Genomic DNA, 18,640 nt, shown 5'->3' with positions numbered 1-18,640 from the left:
TCCTAACCTTCCAGGAATTTCTGACTTCCAGCCTTGCCTCTCAATCCTTCTTAAAAAACCTTAATCCTACTCCCAACATCACCACTGCTGAAGCCCAGGCTATCCGTGATCTGAAGGCTGACCGATCCATCGTCATTCTTCCGGCGGACAAGGGTTCCACAACTGTGGTACTTGATCGTCGGGAGTATGTGGCTGAGGGACTGCGTCAGCTTTCAGACAACACTACTTACAAAGTTTGCCAAGGCAATCCCATTCCTGATGTCCAGGCGGAGCTTCAAGGAATCCTCAGAACCTTAGGCCCCCTACAAAACCTTTCACCCGACTCCATCAACCTCCTGACCCCACCAACACCCCGCACCCCTACCTTCTACCTTCTTCCCAAAATTCACAAACCCAATCATCCCGGCCGTCCCATTGTAGCTGGTTACCAAGCCCCCACCGAACGCATCTCTGCCTACGTAGATCAACACCTTCAACCCATTACATGCAGTCTCCCATCCTTCATCAAAGACACCAACCACTTTCTCAAACGCCTGGAATCCCTACCCAGTCTGTTACCCGCGGAAACCATCCTTGTAACCATTGATGCCACTTCCTTATACACAAATATTCCGCATGTCCAGGGCCTCGCTGCGATGGAGCACTTCCTTTCACGCCGATCACCTGCCGCCCTACCTAAAACCTCTTTCCTCATTACCTTAGCCAGCTTCATCCTGACCCACAACTTCTTCACTTTTGAAGGCCAGACATACCAACAATTAAAGGGAACAGCCATGGGTACCAGGATGGCCCCCTCGTATGCCAACCTATTCATGGGTCGCTTAGAGGAAGCCTTCCTGGTTACCCAGGCCTGCCAACCCGAAGTTTGGTACAGATTTATTGATGACATTTTCGTGATCTGGACTCACAGTGAAGAAGAACTCCAGAATTTCCTCTCCAACCTTAACTCCTTTGGTTCCATCAGATTCACCTGGTCCTACTCCAAATCCCATGCCACTTTCCTTGACGTTGACCTCCACCTGTCCAATGGCCAGCTTCACACGTCCGTCCACATTAAACCCACCAACAAGCAACAGTACCTCCATTATGACAGCTGCCACCCATTCCACATCAAACGGTCCCTTCCCTACAGCCTAGGTCTTCGTGGCAAACGAATCTGCTCCAGTCCGGAATCCTTGAACCATTACACCAACAACCTGAAAACAGCTTTTGCATCCCGTAACTACCCTCCCGACCTGGTACAGAAGCAAATAACCAGAGCCACATCCTCATCTCCTCAAACCCGGAACCTTCCACAGAAGAACCCCAAAAGTGCCCCACTTGTGACAGGATACTTTCCGGGACTGGATCAGATTCTGAATGTGGCTCTCCAGCAGGGATACGACTTCCTCAAATCCTGCCCTGAAATGAGATCCATCCTTCATGAAATCCTCCCCACTCCACCAAGAGTGTCTTTCCGCCGTCCACCTAACCTTCGCAACCTCTTAGTTCATCCCTATGAAATCCCCAAACCACCTTCCCTACCCTCTGGCTCCTACCCCTGTAACCGCCCCCGGTGTAAAACCTGTCCCATGCACCCTCCCACCACCACCTATTCCAGTCCTGTAACCCGGAAGGTGTACACGATCAAAGGCAGAGCCACGTGTGAAAGCACCCACGTGATTTACCAACTGACCTGCCTACACTGTGAAGCGTTCTATGTGGGAATGACCAGCAACAAACTGTCCATTCGCATGAATGGACACAGGCAGACAGTGTTTGTTGGTAATGAGGATCACCCTGTGGCTAAACATGCCTTGGTGCACGGCCAGCACATCTTGGCACAGTGTTACACTGTCCGGGTTATCTGGATACTTCCCACTAACACCAACCTGTCAGAACTCCGGAGATGGGAACTTGCCCTTCAGCATATCCTTTCTTCTCGCTATCCGCCAGGCCTCAATCTCCCCTAATTTCTAATTTCAATTTGCCGCCGCTCATACCTCACCTGTCTTTCAACTTCATCTTTGCCTCTGTACATCCGCCCCAACTGACATCTCTGCCCAAACTCTTTGCCTTTACAAATGTCTGCTTGTGTCTGTGTATGTGTGGATGGATATGTGTGTGTGTGCGAGTGTATACCTGTCCTTTTTTCCCCCTAAGGTAAGTCTTTCCGCTCCCGGGATTGGAATGACTCCTTACCCTCTCCCTCAAAACCCATATCCTTTTGTCTTTCCTTCTCCTTCCCTCTTTCCTGACGAGGCAACCATTGGTTGCGAAAGCTAGAATTTTGTGTGTATGTTTGTGTTTGTTTGTGTGTCTATCGACCTGCCAGCGCTTTTGTTTGGTAAGTTTCATCATCTTTCTTTTTAGATATATTTTTCCCACGTGGAATATTTCCCTCTATTATATTCATATCATTAATTTGAAAAAAATATTCTGAATGATTTTTCCATGTAGTCTGAGCCATCATGCCATCAAAGTACCTCTGGTCACTGTCTTTTACAACTTTCCTTTTTGCGGTGTCAGGTTTTGTTATGCTTTCAGTCAGATGTTTTGGGTCTAATTTTTCCTTTTACTCTTTTTTTAATTTTCTGTTTCCAGTCTGTCACCTAAGCTCAGCACTTTTCTCCTTCTCACCTTAGGTAGCCATGTGGTCTAAGGTGTCTAATTTAATCTTAGGTATCACTGCACATTCAGTGAGTGATTTCCTTCAGTGAATACTTTCAGTTGATTTCATTTGTGATGCCTCAAATACAAGAGGTCTAACTGAGAGTACCTTTATTCATTTCTGAATTTTTGTATCCTGTCTAAAACATCATTAACCCAACAATTTAGACCAATAGACACTTTATGGCGACTTATTTTGTGAATCTGGTCTTATTTCACTGAAAAGAGGGGTGGGATGCCTGTGGAGGCAGCTCCAGAGTTGAATAAAACTGATACTTTTTAACTAATTACAGTAATGTCTAAGTGTTCTCCAAGTCCCCACAGGCAGGTCTCTTTCCTACGGTCTTATCTTGATGTATGACAATGCCACTTTGTCAAGATGTCTCAGTCAGGTTATTTTCATGTCTGAAAGGTTCCTTTGGAGTTGAAAACCTGACTATCAAACTCTTGAGTTCCAACCTTCCTTGCGCCACCACCTGCAAATGTTGCCGCATGACAGGCTAAATTGGGACAGGTCAATCTGCCGCTACACTTTACAGCTGGGGATAGTGAAATGGTATATGATGTGAATGCAGCAGACCATTCCTCAGGTGATTTCACCAGACCCCTGGAAGAACTGCATCAGGTGATCAAGTGTCTGGAAAACATGGACACTGATCTTTAACCTTTCCTTACGTTTATTTCATTGGCTGTCTACATTTTTTATTTGTATTATTAATGCACCAGAAATGTATTTGTGGTTGCCCAAGAGCATCAAATGATAAATATGAGATAGCTGTTCACTGCTGCTATTAGATGGTAATGGAAACCATGTGTTATGGTCCATATGTGATACAACTGCTAGTGAGCTGTGGGGAGTGATTCTTTCAGTTGTCAGGGTGGCATAGGTACTCTCCCATCTGGCCATTTCTGGTTTAATAGGTATGCAAGGGTTACAGCAATCCTTTGAAAGTGAAGGTGGGCACAGGAAAGTATCTTTATTGTTCATAGAGCTATAGCAGATACAGAAGTTCCCACTTGTCCATTAAGTGCAACCCGGCATTGATTAATGATGTCCTTGTACCAGTGCTGTAGAAGTGGTGATGCCAAAAGGCCACTCTTGCTGCTGGGAGGCAGTGTGCTGACACAGCACTGTGACGGCACCTTCACTGATGCCAGGGCAATGCTCTTGTAGACCACAGTGATTGCACTTAACACAGCCAGTTATGGCTAGAAAAAGTCCAGGATTCCATGGGCAGCCTGGTAGTATTGAATCTCAGGCAGTGTGCTGACACAGCACTGTGACGGCACCTTCACTGATGCCAGGGCAATGCTCTTGTAGACCACAGTGATTGCACTTAACACAGCCAGTTATGGCTAGAAAAAGTCCAGGATTCCATGGGCAGCCTGGTAGTATTGAATCTCAGATCCAAGAAGTGTGGCTTGCAGTGCTGCAGCAGATGCTGTATGACCCGACATACAGGCCCGCTGCACTCTGTTGCCAAACTATTGTTGTTGTCTGGCAATGGCGGCATGCACAACTAACTGACACAATGCTATGTCAGAATATCATTACTGAGTCTTGCCACACACAGACAATGTTAGGGTGGTTTTCAAGTGAGTTATATCATCTGCTGTGTGTCGTCAAGACGGTCAGTCAGCTGTTGTGTCCTGAAATTTCTTTGCATTGTGGTATTCTGTCTGCACCATCTCAATTAGTTAGCATGTTAATGAGTGGTCTATTCCAGAAGACAGTGGGAGTAACTGCAACTTACATCTAAACAAATAAGTTTTTCTTGTTGTTTTGCTTCTTTTGCTTTAGCTAATAGCAGCTGCTATATGTTATTAATAATCTGTGATATGTGACTATAAATGCCTGTCCATAAAGAGACCACAAATGTAAAAATTCATCCATATGATGTGATTGTGAAATCACTAAATGGCTTGCTGCATGTAGTTTTGTGTTATTTCTGTTACTCCTGCATAGCTAATGTTTTGACCAGTGGTGGCAATTTAATTTGTTAGTATTGTGTGAAAGTAATCAAGAAAAGAATGGTCTACTGGAAATCCCCATTGTGCATACGTGCATCAAAATAAGTTGTTACTGTGAAAACTTCAGTTGTTTAAAGTGAACTGTGTGATATGCAGTTCCGCCAACTATGAGGTAACAGGTCTTATTCGATTTTTGAATATTCAGAAGTTGAAACAAACAAAAAATTTACCATAAATTAAAGAAAGTATTTGTGATACAGAAATTAAAGAATGAAATTTGAGAAAGTGGTGGGAAATGTTCAACAATGGATGAACAGATGTACACGATGAAGCTTGACATAGATATTTGTCATTCATCAAAGATTATTTGAAGAGACAAGTAGGGAACAACATTATGCTAGACACTTTTTTGTAAAGCTCAAAGATGTTGTGGACAGGAAATATTTTGGAAGTGGTGCCAAAGGGCACTAAACAACTGACTTCATGGACTGGCACCAGCTGTCTAGCCAATGGAATTCTTAACTGGTGGAGAAATAAACAAACATTTAAACAACATAGGCAATTATTTAGAGGAAATACAAGCTTCAGTTTTGTAAGTGGCAGGTTTTTAATTAATAATATACATTTCTTGAATATGTTGCAACCAAATCTAAATTACTTACTGGATTACCCTCGTATAAATGCAAAGCTCCTGCCTTGTATATTCTGTAGTACAGTGTTATGGGCTGGCAAAAACGAAGTAAATTAAGAAGTAACGTACCAATAGACCATGCACGACGTAACTCCTTCTGGGCAATGAGCACTTTCTGCTTTTCAGGAATGGCCACAACGAGGGAGAATGGTGTATTCTCTATGGGACAGTAGTGGTAATGCCTCCTGTCCACTGATGCTCGTTTCTAAACACAGACAATCATTTTCCATGAGTGTGAGCACTTAAAATTATATTTACTATGCAAGAACTTTTAGTTACCAAAATATTGAAATAGTGTATTTTTGAAAGTGATGTATAACACTGAAATATCTATGAAACTTCTGTGAAAAGTACTTCAAATTCAGTTTCATTGTCTCTAATGAGAATAAAAGTGAAATGTTGTTACCTTGATAAATGTAAGACACATAAGTTTCAAATTTTCTAATCTAACAGAAATGTGCCTATTTCAAGTAATTGATATCACAAGGAAATGGCTTTCTAAGTGTCATTACAATTTACAGGGTTATTCAGAAGTACCTTCAGGATCTCAGAAGACAAGTGCTCAAAAATTATGAGATGTACTGCTCAGAAACTATGAGACATACAGAAAAATGACACATCTAGAGCAGCTCTCCAAATTTTTATTCGTAATACACACCATAGTGTAGCTGCAGAGCACACAACTAGGAAGCAGGAGTGTCAGAACACGGCATATACAGAGCAATGCATGCATTTTTGTTCTTGAATTCACTAAATGTGAGTCAACTGTGATGATTCATTAATGATTACATAACAAATATTAGGTAAAAGCTCTAAAAGACAAAGTAGTACATGAATGGTACAACATGTTCTGTAAGACTGGCTGTGATGTGAAGAAAACAGGCCAGCTGAGATCATCAGCAAAGCAGGTGGAGTGTGGGCATTCATCACGAGCCCAAAGAAATCAAAGATACATGTAAGCAGAGAACTGCAGATACCACAATCAACTGTTTGGCAGATTCTACAAAAACAGCTCTATGTAAAACCATACTGGCTGCAGTTGTTAAATGTGCTGACTATTTGGGACAATGAGATTCATTCTGAATTTTACCCTCACTTGCAGTGGCTATAGCAGGAGATGGTTTTCAACATAAGTTGGTTTTCAATGATGAAGCCACGTTTCATGTGTCTGGAAAGGTGAATCATTGTAACATGCATGTTTGGGGCATGGGTTTGGGGCATGGAACATCCACATGTGATTGTAGAACACAGTCACGAGTCACCTAAACTTAATATTTTTTGTTCACCATCCTCTTCAAAAGTAATGGGCCATTTATCTTTGTGAAAAAAACTGTGACTGTATTTGTGTACTTGGAAATCTGCAACAATGTCTTTTGCCACTGCAACAATCTCTTTTGCCACGATTACTGAAAGACAGCAGAAACTCCATTTTGTAAAAAAATGGTGCTCCACCACAATTTCTTTCAGATGTTAACAATTACCGCAATGATGAACTGCCTAAGTGTCGAATTGGGCATGATCCCCATCATGACTCTCCTCTTCTTCAGTGAGCCCCATGCTCATCTGAATGAAATTTATATGATGTTGCCTTATGGGGTTACATCAAAGATCATGTGTTCCTGCCTTCACTGCCATTTAATTTGGAAGAGCCCTATGCTCATCTGAATGAATACTATGTGATGCCTCCTTAACATCAAAGATCATGTGTTCCTGCCTCCACTGTCACTTAATTTGGAAGAGCTGCAAAGATAGATAGTTAATGTTGTCATTGATACAGACCAAGATGTGTTGAGGTGTGCACGACAAGCGTCTAACTACTGCCGCACTTCTCAATTTTTTATGTTTGGGGCACACCAAAGTACGTTTCAGACTTACACAAAACCACTACACATAACGTTTTTTTCTTAGATGCAAATAAGCATACACAAAGTATATACAATACATTTTTTTATAATGGAATGATGGTGAGATAAAAATTTTACAGATTTATTAGGTAAGTCTCTTGAAAAGGAAAAATTTTCTTTTTATGTTCTAGATATGTCATCTGTAGAAGATTACTGATGTGTGCCTATTTTCTGTATCTCTTGTAATTTTCATGGAGTCATCTTCTGAAAGCCTGAATGTACTTAGAACAGCCCTGTACTTGCAATTAACAACAACTCAAAAACAATTTAGTATACACTGTTGTGTAAACAAATGGCTTCAGCTTCATTAAGAAGTTGGCACGTCATTAAAATATAATTTAAAGAAAGAATTCTGCACTGAGTGTTAACACCCCAACATGCTTGTTATGATTAACTTCTGGGGTCCATGTTGGACACGCCATTCCTCATGCCTTCCTTTTTCATAAGTGTTTTACTATTTTCTTTGCAAAAAGTTCACTGATGCCCTCAGGCAAAGAGAGCACAGAATCATTCTTCAATTATTAATTTTTTATATGTATGTGCTAGTCACTTGTTAATGAAGAGCATCATACTTTGCAGACATGTAGAAGTGATGTATAAATTGAATACTGGAGCATTACCACAGGCTATTTGCATGAGGACAAAAGAAAGAGTGATTGTACAAAATCATTATGATGATTTATACAGACTACAGTGTCTAATGAGGAAATATTGGCAGCACTCAAAATGTGGTGAATGGAGTGGTGAACAAATACACCAGATGTTAATCATAACAAACACATAGGGATGCTATCAGTCAATGCAAAACTGGACATATATGGAACTGCCAACCCACCGGCAACCCCTTCCCCCCCCCCCCCCCCCCCCCCTCCCTCCACCCAAAAAAAAAAAAAAAAATCCAGTTCCTTCAAGGCTAAAACTTGCAAACTGCTCTCTGAAGATTGTAAACTGGTTTGGTTTCCACAAATGGCTCCATTGTAATACTTATATTACCATTCAATATGATTGTACTTCTTATTTTGGTAGCATTGCAAACCTTTATTTCTGTTTTAATTTTAATTGTAATTCAGAATGGCCCTGTAGTTAGAAGGTCATGTGTTCATTTCTTCCCAAAAGTATTAATTATGAATTGAGAAGGAAAGTTTTCTTTTATGCTCATTCCACAACAGCCACGAATTCTTTTGAGTGATGTCTACAACTGTTAATTTTTATTTTATTTTCATATTACTATACAATTTTGGCCATAGGCCATTGTAGAGTACCTAGATACATTTGACAGCCCTTTGACTAGAAATACCTATGTCACCAGACATTATCAATTTAGCAGAAGGCGTTAATCTATGTTCCTCATAACAATGCCATTTGCTCAATTGGCCATATTCTGGCATTACAGATATATTATGATCAAAGAGCTAACAAATATTTCCAGTTACCAGTACTTGAAAATTATGGAATCATTCAAAAATAAAAGGAAAATGAAGACACACAGGAATCTTGCCATGGAAGGTGGAAGGAAAGTTCCTTGGTTATGTATTAACATTTAGGGAAGAGAACTGCATTGCACCAAAAGGACATGACACTATTGAAGGCAAACAAATTTACAAAAATCAAACAATGGAAACTCCAGGCAGGAATATCAACAATGTAGGAGAAGACAGATTGCTACTTACGGTAAAGAAGACATGTCATGTTACAGACAGGCACAATTAAAAGCTGCTCACATATAGCTTTTGGCCACAGCCTTCATCAGTAAAGAGAGACATGCACAAAACATTCATACACATACACATGCAAGCACACGTCATGCACACATGACCCCTTAACACCAGCACCTCGAGCCGGAATGCTGGAGTTGGCGATCATATGTGCATGAGGCGTGCTTGCTTGTATGTGTTATGTATGAATGTTGTGTATGTCCCTCTCTTTACTGATGAAGGCTGTGGCTGAGAGCTGTATATGAGTGTCTTTTAATCACGCCTGTCTGCAACTTGACATGTCTTCTTTACAGTAAGTAGCAATCTGTCTTTTCCTACATTGTTCGAACAAATTTACAATTGGATTTACCCAGTATACAGACATGGCACAATATTACTTTGCCAAAGATGCAGTTTCTTATTAGATGCTGTATGACCATGACAAAATTGTACTGGGTTACATTACATTCTGTTATTTAACAATATAATGCCAGAATAAATCTTTGAAATTACTAAAACTCTTGTGGTTGGGATAATATGTCTGCTCACTTAGCGTGGACATTGGGCACCTATTTTGATTTTAAGGAGGTAAATTTTTACACATTCCAGTAAATCTAGATGCTTCCATTGGCCTGTTTCAATCTTTTGTGTATTAATATGTATCACACATATGCTGTTCATGTGCAATTCAATCTGAACTATTCTGACTTGGTCTATTCTGCCTATTTCTCTAACATAATAGGAAGGAAAAATGTGCACATTACTCTGCCGCTACTGATTTTTTGCTTGTCGATTTTTAGATCTTGGGCTACTTGGTATATCAGATAATTACTATCAATATTGTATTTTTTCTCCTATTGGTGTTGTTTTTCTCAATTCTTGTGGACAAACTGTCAATTACTCTTCATGTGTAGTCTTTGTTTATAGATTTATTTTTATATATGTGGTGTCTCTTCTTTCGGATATGTCTGAAAGAACAGACACCTTTCATGTCTGAAAGAAGAGACACCACATGAAACGTGTGCATTCTATTGGACATGTACGTAAGAACAGACACCACACATATAAATATATGTGCACCTTGATGGGAATTAATAATCATTCAGTGCAGGTGCTTTCTTAGTCTGAACTCTTGTGGGATGAAGCTGTGAGCAATGAGGGTAATAAACGGCGGACACTGCATCTGTAGTTGCGACAAGTTGGAAATCTGGGTTGGATGAGAAGCTTACTTGGATAGCCAAAGCCTTTAAGGCGACCACTCGTGTAAAGGAGGAAATCTGGGTTTGAGTTGCAGTTCAGTACAAATTTTCACTTCTTGCCATTGCAATTGTTTCAATTCCCAATTGCAGCTAAGATTCGAATTCAATTTTGTCATCAGATATATTATTGTCAGAGGCTGTTCATGTTATATACCTCCTGACCATATAGCGGAGGTGCTGAGTCGCGAGAGGCACAGCAAAAAGATTCCCACAAATATAGCTTTCGGCCATTAAGTGCTTTGTCAGCAGTAGACACACACACACACACACACACACACACACACACACACACACACACTCACGTGAACGCAACTTGCACACACGTCTGTGGTCTCAGAGAGCTGAAACCACACTGTGAACAAGAGCACCAGTGCATGATGGGAGTGGCGACTGGGTGGGGGTAAGGAGGAGGCTGGGGTGGGGAGGGGGATGGATAGTATGGTGTGAGTGGCAGACAGTCAAGTGCTGCAGTTTAGACGAAGGGCAGGAGAGAAGGTGTGGAGGGGGCAGGGGGTAAGTAGCCGAAAGGAATAAGTAAAAAGACTGCGTGTGGCGGTGAAATGATGGCTGTGTAGTGTTGGAATGGGAAAAGGGAGGGGGCTGGATGGGTGAGGACAGTGACTAACGAAGGTTGAAGCCAGGAGGGTTACAGGAACGTAGGATGTATTGCAGGAAAAGTTACCACCTGCGCAATTCAGAAAAGCTGCTGTTGGTAGGAAGGATCCATATGACACAGGCTGTGAAGCAGTTATTGAGATGAGGGATATCATGTTTGGCAGCATGTTCAGCAAACAGGGTGGTCCAGCTTGTTTTTTGGCCACAGTTTGTCGGTGGCCGTTCATGCGGTCAGACAGCTTGTTGGTTGTCATGCCTACATAGAATGCAGCACAGTGGTTGCAGCTTAGCTTGTAAATCACATGATTGGTTTCACAGGTAGCCCTGCCTTTGACGGGATACATGATGTTAGTGACCAGACTGGGGTAGGTGGTGGTAGGAGAATGTATGGGACAGGTCTTGCATCTAGGTCTATTACAGGGGTATGAGCCATGAGGTAAGGGATTGGGAGCAGGGGTTGTGTAAGGATGGACGAGTATATTGTGTGGGTTTGGTGGATGGCGGAAGGGGTGGGAAGGATAGTGGGCAGGACATTTCTCATTTCAGAGCACGATGAGAGGTAATCGAAACCCTGGCGGAGAATGTAATTCAGTTGCTCCAATCCCGGATGGTACTGAGTTACAAGGGGAATGCTCCTCTGTGGCCGGATTGTGGGACTTTGAGAGGTGATGGGAGACTGGAAAGATAAGGCACAGGAGATTTGTTTTTGTACAAGGATGGGAGGATAATTACAGTCAGTGAAGGCTTCAGTGAGACCCTCAGTATATTTTGAGAGAGACTGCTCGTCACTGCAGATGCGACGACCACAGGTGGCTAGGTTGTACAGAAGGGACTTCTTGTTATGGAATGGGTAGCAACTGTCAAAGTGGACGTATTGCTGGCGGTTAGTAGTTTTTATATGGGCGGAAGTACTGATGTAGCCGTCTCTGAGGTGAAGGACATCATCTAGGAAGGTGGCTTGTTGGGTTGAGTAGGACCAAGTGAAGCAAATGGGGGAGAAGTTGTTGAGGTTCTGGAGGAATGTGAATAAGGTGTTCTCACCTTCAATCCAGATAGCAAAGATGTCATCAATGAATCTGAACCAGGTGAAGGGTTTAGGATTCTGGGTTTTTAGGAAGGCTTGCTCTAGATGCCCCATGAGTAGGTTAGCATAGGACGGTGTCATGCGGGTGCCCATATCCATACCGCAGATTTGTTTGTAAGTAATGCCTTCAAAGGAGAAGTAATTGTGGGTGAGGATATAGTTGGTCATGGAGACTAGGAAGGAGGTTGTTGGTTTGGAATCCATAGGGCATCTGGAAATGTAGTGTTCAATAGCAGTAAGGCCATGGGCATTAGGAATGTTAGTGTACAGAGAGGTGACATCAATAGTGACGAGCAGGGCACCGTGTGGTAAAGGGACAGGAACTGTGGAGAGTTGGTCAAGGAAATGATTGGTATCTTTTATGTAGGAGGATAGGTTCCAGGTAATAGGTTGAAGGTGTTGGGTCTACAAGAGCAGAGATTCTCTCAGTGGGGGAACAGTAACCAGCCACAATGAGGTGTCCTGGGTGGTTGGGTTTATGGACTTTAAGAAGCAAGTAGAAGGTGGGAATGGTAGGGGTAAGTAGAGTGATGAACTCTGGGGAGACGTTCTGGGATGGGCCTAAGGATTTGGGTAGTGACTGGAGATCCTGCTGGATTACTGGAATGGGATCACTGTGGCATGGTTTGTAGGTGGAAGTATCTGACAGCTGACGGAGTCCTTCTGCCACATAATCCTTATGGTTCAAAACAACGGTGGTGGAGCCTTTGTCAGCAGATAGGATTATGAGGTCGGGATCAATTTTTAGATGGTGGACTGCAGTTCTTTCTGCAGATGTAAGGTTAGTTGGCATGTTGAGGGATTTGCGGCATGATGCTGAGGCAAAGTCTGAGGTTAAGAAATTCTGGAAAGTTAACAGCGGGTGGTTTGGAGGCAGTGGGGGTGGATCACAGTTGGATGGAGGAGTGAACTGAGTTAGGCAAGGTTCAATATTGGTCTTTGGTTGAGTCTGATTGGTCGGGTTGGTGGCGAAAAAGTATTTCCACTGTAGGGACTGGGAGAAGGAGAAAAGGTCTTTCACTAGTCCTGCATGGTAGAATTTGGGAGTAAGGCAATAGAGTAATTTTTAGAGAAAGGCCATTTATTGGCTAAAGCATGTTGAAAGGGGATACATAGGCCTAGGGAGGTGAGGGTGAGCCATAGCTTACAATTGTACAGGATGGCAGGTTTGGGCAGGCGGTGAGCATTATGGAATAATAGAGTAATTTTTAGAGAAAGGCCATTTATTGGCTAAAGCATGTTGAAAGGGGACACATAGGCCTAGGGAGGTGAGGGTGAGCCAGAGCTTACAAGTTGGCGAACATTGTTCGCGAAGCTACCGAAAGTGGTTGTCTGCCAAAACTAAGTCCACAGTGCCGCGGCACCGGGAGAAGCGGGAGATGTTCAATGCTCCAGGGTGTGCATCCGACTCGTGGGTGAGCAAGAATACAAGGAAAGGACTGATATTTCTGTGGGACTAAGGCTTCTGGAGGAAAGGTTCATAACTGTGTTGTGGGTCTGTTTAGGTTCTGGGTTCTGTGTGGTGGTGGGAGAGAGTTTTGGAGGGTGGGGTAAGTGTAGTAGGTCTGTGAGAAAGGATTTGTCAGCTATGAGGGGGAGTGGTGGAGGTTTGGTGGTTGTTGTAGGAGTGGTGGAGGTTTGGAGGTTGTTGTAGAAGTGGACAGTGGTACTCTGAGGTGAGAGTATGAACTGAGTGGGATAGAGAGCTTTCTGAGGTTTGTTGTGCATATTGTTCAAGTTCCTGCAGGGCAAGAGTTTCAATGTGTGTTATGGGTTCCAGGATTTTGGGATTACATAGTAGGAGAATTTTGCGGATGGAGAGAAGGTACTGCAAGGAGGATTGGGCTTGGTTGATATGGTTTTCCAGGACTATACCTACTCCAGTCCGGTAACTAACATCAAAGACAGGGTTACCTGTGAAACCAGTCAGGTGATTTACAAGGTAAGCTGCAACCACTGTGCTGCATTCTATGTAGGCATGACAACCAACAAGCTGTCTGTCCTCATGAATGGCCACTGACAAACTGTGGCCAAAAAACAAGTTAAACCAACCTGTTGCTAAACATGCTGCCAAACATGATATCCCTCATCTCAATGACTGCTTCACAGCCTGTGTCATATGGATCCTTCCCACCAGCAGCAGCTTTTCTGAATTGTGCAGGTGGGAACTTTCCCTGCAATGCATCCTACGTTCCCGTAACCCTCCTGACCTCAACCTTCGTTAGTCACTGTCCTCACCCATCCAGCCCCCTCCCTGTTCCCATTCCAGCACTACACAGCACTCCAGCACTACGCAGTCTTTTTACTTCTTCCTTTCGGCTACTTACCACCTGCCCCCTCCACACCTTCTCTCCTGCCCTTCGTCTAAACTGCAGCACTTGACTGTCTGCCACTCACACCGTACTATCCATCCCCCTCCCCGCCCCAGCCTCCTCCTTACCCCCACCCAGTCACCACTCCCATCATGTATTGATGCAGCTGTTCGCAGTGTCGTTTCAGCTCTCTGAGACTGCAGATGTGTGTGCAAGTTGTGTTTACGGGAGTGTGTGTGTGTGTGTGTGTGTGTGTGTGTGTGTGTGTGTGTGTGTGTGTGTGTGGGCGCTTATGTGTGTCTACTGCTGACAAAGGGCTTAATGGCCGAAAGCTATAATTGTGTGAATCTTTTTTGTTGTGCCTATCGTGACTCAGCACCTCTGCTATATGGTGAGTAGTAACTTTCCTTCTCTGGTATTGTTACATTCCATCTTGGATTTTCCATTGTTTGATTATATACCTCCTGAATTAGACTTGTCAAACAGTAATTTAATTTTATTTTGTTTTATTGGTTTTGTTTATTAATATAAACTGTTATGTGGGCTTGCTGTTCCCCGTTTGTGTCAAAAAAAAATTCTGTTTACTCTGTTTCACTCTACATTTCTGCTTCAATCTAGGTGTGTAACTTCTCTTCCAAAGTCATTTACAAACATTGTAACTTCTTTGGTGACAATACTCAGTAAACGTCTGAAGATGACCTCATAATCTGATAACTGGTTATCCATTCCAAATTTCTCTTTGAATTTCTATCCTGCTTGCATTTGCAGGATATAGACTGTATAGTGTAGACGGTATAGACTGCATAACACAAGGGACAGGAAACAACCTTGTCTCATTCCTTTCTCTATTACTGCCTCTCTTTCATGTCCTTTGATTCTTATATCTGCAGTATGGTTTCTGTAAAAGTTGTAAATAACATTTTTCCCCCTGTATTTTATCCCTGCTACCTTCAGAATTTCAAAGAGTATTGCAGCTAACATTGCCAAAAGCTCCCTCTAAATCCACAAACACCATAAACACAGGTTTCCCTTTCTTTAACTTATCTTCTACCCTAAGTCATAGGATAAGTATTGCCTCACATGCTCCTACATACCAAACTGATCTCCCCTTGGGTCAGCTTCTACCACTTTCCCATTCTTCTACACTTAACTTATGTTACTATTTTGCAATTATGAATTACTAAAAATTGATAGTTTATTAATACTCATATCTTTCAGTACCTGCCTTATTTGGAACTGGAATTATTTTTTCTTCTTGAAGTCTGAGCGTATTTTGCATGTATCATATATCTTGTATATCAGGTGAGACAGTTTCTTTTTAATGGTACTTTTTCCAGATGATCTCAATAATTCTATGAGAATTTTGTCTACATAAGGTGTCTTGTTTCAACTTATGTTGTTTCAGTGTCCTGTCACATTCTTCATGCAATAAAGCATCTTCTTCATCATCTTCACATACTTCCTGTTCTCTTTTTATAACAACAACTTGGAGTTTGTTTCCATCATATAGCTCTCCTACATATTTCATCTGCTTTTTGGTCTTCCCTCCTTTATTTAGTAATGGACTGGCAGCTGAGCCCATACTCACAAAAGTGTGTCTGTCTTCTCCACAGGTTTCTATAATTTTTTGACACTATATATCTTTCCTAGTCATTTTCTATTGCATTTCTTTTCCCCTATTTCAGCCAACCATTTCCTAATGTACTCTTTGAAATTCTGAACAACCCCTGGTCTTTAGATGTACCCTGGTCCCATTTCCTTAACTTCCACAATTTCTCCAATCTTAATTTGCTGTAACATTGCTTCGCAGTTTTAAAAATCAGGTTTCAAACTCTCTGTCTTAGCATTACATAATATGAAAAATGAGGTGCAGTTAGTCACGAAGCTCCATATAAAGTTCAGAAATATTTAAATACAACTTTGAGGCTGATTAACTACAAAATTACTCAAGATTTTAAAGAAAGCTTAAAAATGTTGACTGGGGAGAAGTTTCCATTGAGCATAATGCAAGCTCTAAATTCAACATATTTCTTAATGAGTCTGTATAGCTTTATGAAAGCATTTTTTCAAAATATTATGTCAATAAAATACCCTTGGAGCAGTACAGGTATCAGTCTCTTCACAATGAAGAAGAGACATACAAAACAGCCAGAACACATAATTATCCAGAAATGCATTCACGTTATGAACAGTACCGTAACACATTAAGAAAAGTAGTAAAAATATCCATGGGTATGCTCATTTTACCTGAAACTGACAGATCAGATGATACAATCAATTCAAAACTGAATATTTTTAAAAGTGATACAGAGACAGAAGCTATAGAAGATGACATTATTTCTGTTGAAAATAATGGTACTATTGTAAAAGATAGGTCATGTATAGCAGTTTTTTTAATCACTTTTCAAAAACAAATGAGAAAATTTATGCAAGTAACTCAGAAGACAAACCAAACCGTATACTGAAGAAGCAACACAGAGGACACTTAGTGAAATACAAATTAATTTCATATACCCTTCTGTAATGAGGAAGTCATCATGACACTAGAAAGCTGAAGTGCAAATGGGGTGTATAATACCTCCAATGACATACTAAAATGTTGTGGTCCTATAATAGATTATGTTCTTAGTTACTTATTAATGAATCAGTAATCCAGGGTGTCATACCAGACTATCTGAAATATGCCATTGTTAGGCCTCTCTATACGAGAAGGGAGACTCCACAAATCTCAATAACTGCCACCCAGCATCACTCCTTACACCATTTTCTAAAATTTTTGAGAAGGTAATGTACTCCACAGTTTCATCCACCTGTGTAGTAAAATGATAATTAGCTACCACAGTTTGAATTACAAAAGAGCCACTTGTTCTCCTGCAGCTGCTTGGTGAGTGGATTTTTTTATTCATCCAACTTTTCAAAGAATATGTACTTCAACACATGCCTAGTTTAGTTCTTTTTTAAGAAACAGAATGCAGGAAGTTACCCTAGGCTGTTCAAGTAATACAAATAGAATGCCATTTCATCTGTATAGGGAGAAATTACAATGCACACTGCATAGGGGTCAATCAACAGCACACTGTTGTTCTTGCTTTATGTTAATGATCTGCCAATTTATTTGAATTAGGGGGCAGAATTATAGCTGTAAGCAAATGATACATGCATTCCTGTGAAACAAAGCAAAGAAACATCAACAGAGAAAATAACAAATTATGTTTTGCACCAATTTGACTAGCTTCAAACACTCAAAAAACACAGCTTTTCCAGTTTTGTACTCTCAAAAATAGCTCATATCCCATTAATCTAGTATACTAACAAGAGAGAAGAAGAGGGTAGGTGAGCAATCTGCTAAAAATATGAAGTGAGAAAGCCGCATAGTAGATCCACTAAAATTACCAGCTGTGGGGACAGGGAAGTCATAAATTAACACAATTTGTGTATTTTCATTCACTGATATCTTATGGGGCAATATTCTGGACAGATGGTATTCACTGCACAAAAGAAAGTAATTAGAATTATGTGTGGGTTACACACACATACATCTTTCAGGCATCTCTTTATATACACTCCTGGAAATGGAAAAAAGAACACATTGACACCGGTGTGTCAGACCCACCATACTTGCTCTGGACACTGCAAATGGGCTGAACAAGCAATGATCACACGTACGGCACAGCGGACACACCAGGAACCGCGGTGTTGGCCGTCTAATGGCGCTATCTGCACAGCATTTGTGCACCGCCGCCGTCAGTGTCAGCCAGTTTGCCGTGGCATACGGAGCTCCATCGCAGTCTTTAACACTGGTAGCATGCCGCGACAGCGTGGACGTGAACCGTATGTGCAGTTGACGGACTTTGAGCGAGGGCGTATAGTGGGCATGCGGGAGGCCGGGTGGACGTACCGCCGAATTGCTCAACACGTGGGGCGTGAGGTCTCCACAGTACATCGATGTTGTCGCCAGTGGTCGGCGGAAGGTGCACGTGCCCGTCGACCTGGGACCGGAACGCAGCGACGCACGGATGCACGCCAAGACCGTAGGAACCTACGCAGTGCCGTAGGGGACCGCACCGCCACTTCCCAGCAAATTAGGGACACTGTTGCTCCTGGGGTATCGGCGAGGACCATTCGCAACCGTCTCCATGAAGCTGGGCTATGGTCCCGCACACCGTTGGGCCGTCTTCCGCTCACGCCCCAACATCGTGCAGCCCGCCTCCAGTGGTGTCGCGACAGGCGTGAATGGAGGGACGAATGGAGACGTGTCGTCTTCAGCGATGAGAGTCGCTTCTGCCTTGGTGCCAATGATGGTCGTATGCGTGTTTGGCGCCGTGCAGGTGAGCGCCACAATCAGGACTGCATACGACCGAGGCACACAGGGCCAACACCCGGCATCATGGTGTGGGGAGCGATCTCCTACACTGGCCGTACACCACTGGTGATCGTCGAGGGGACACTGAATAGTGCACG

The 18,640-nt window shown here is 42.3% G+C and overlaps 1 protein-coding gene across 2 annotated transcripts in view; it reads right to left on the bottom strand.

The window, feature by feature from the left end:
• LOC124615885 (voltage-dependent calcium channel subunit alpha-2/delta-3) overlaps positions 1–18,640 on the bottom strand; it is an 824,663-nt gene that overhangs the window by 269,178 nt on the left and 536,845 nt on the right. For both annotated transcript variants that reach the window (XM_047144053.1, XM_047144054.1), the window contains one exon: positions 5,381–5,516. In XM_047144053.1, coding sequence (XP_047000009.1) covers positions 5,381–5,516 — 136 coding nt within the window. The remainder of the gene's footprint in view (positions 1–5,380; positions 5,517–18,640) is intronic.

Source organism: Schistocerca americana, chromosome 5, assembly GCF_021461395.2.
Source record: "Schistocerca americana isolate TAMUIC-IGC-003095 chromosome 5, iqSchAmer2.1, whole genome shotgun sequence".
In the NCBI taxonomy this organism is placed as follows: domain Eukaryota; kingdom Metazoa; phylum Arthropoda; class Insecta; order Orthoptera; family Acrididae; genus Schistocerca; species Schistocerca americana.
This window is presented reverse-complemented; position numbering and strand designations above follow the sequence as displayed.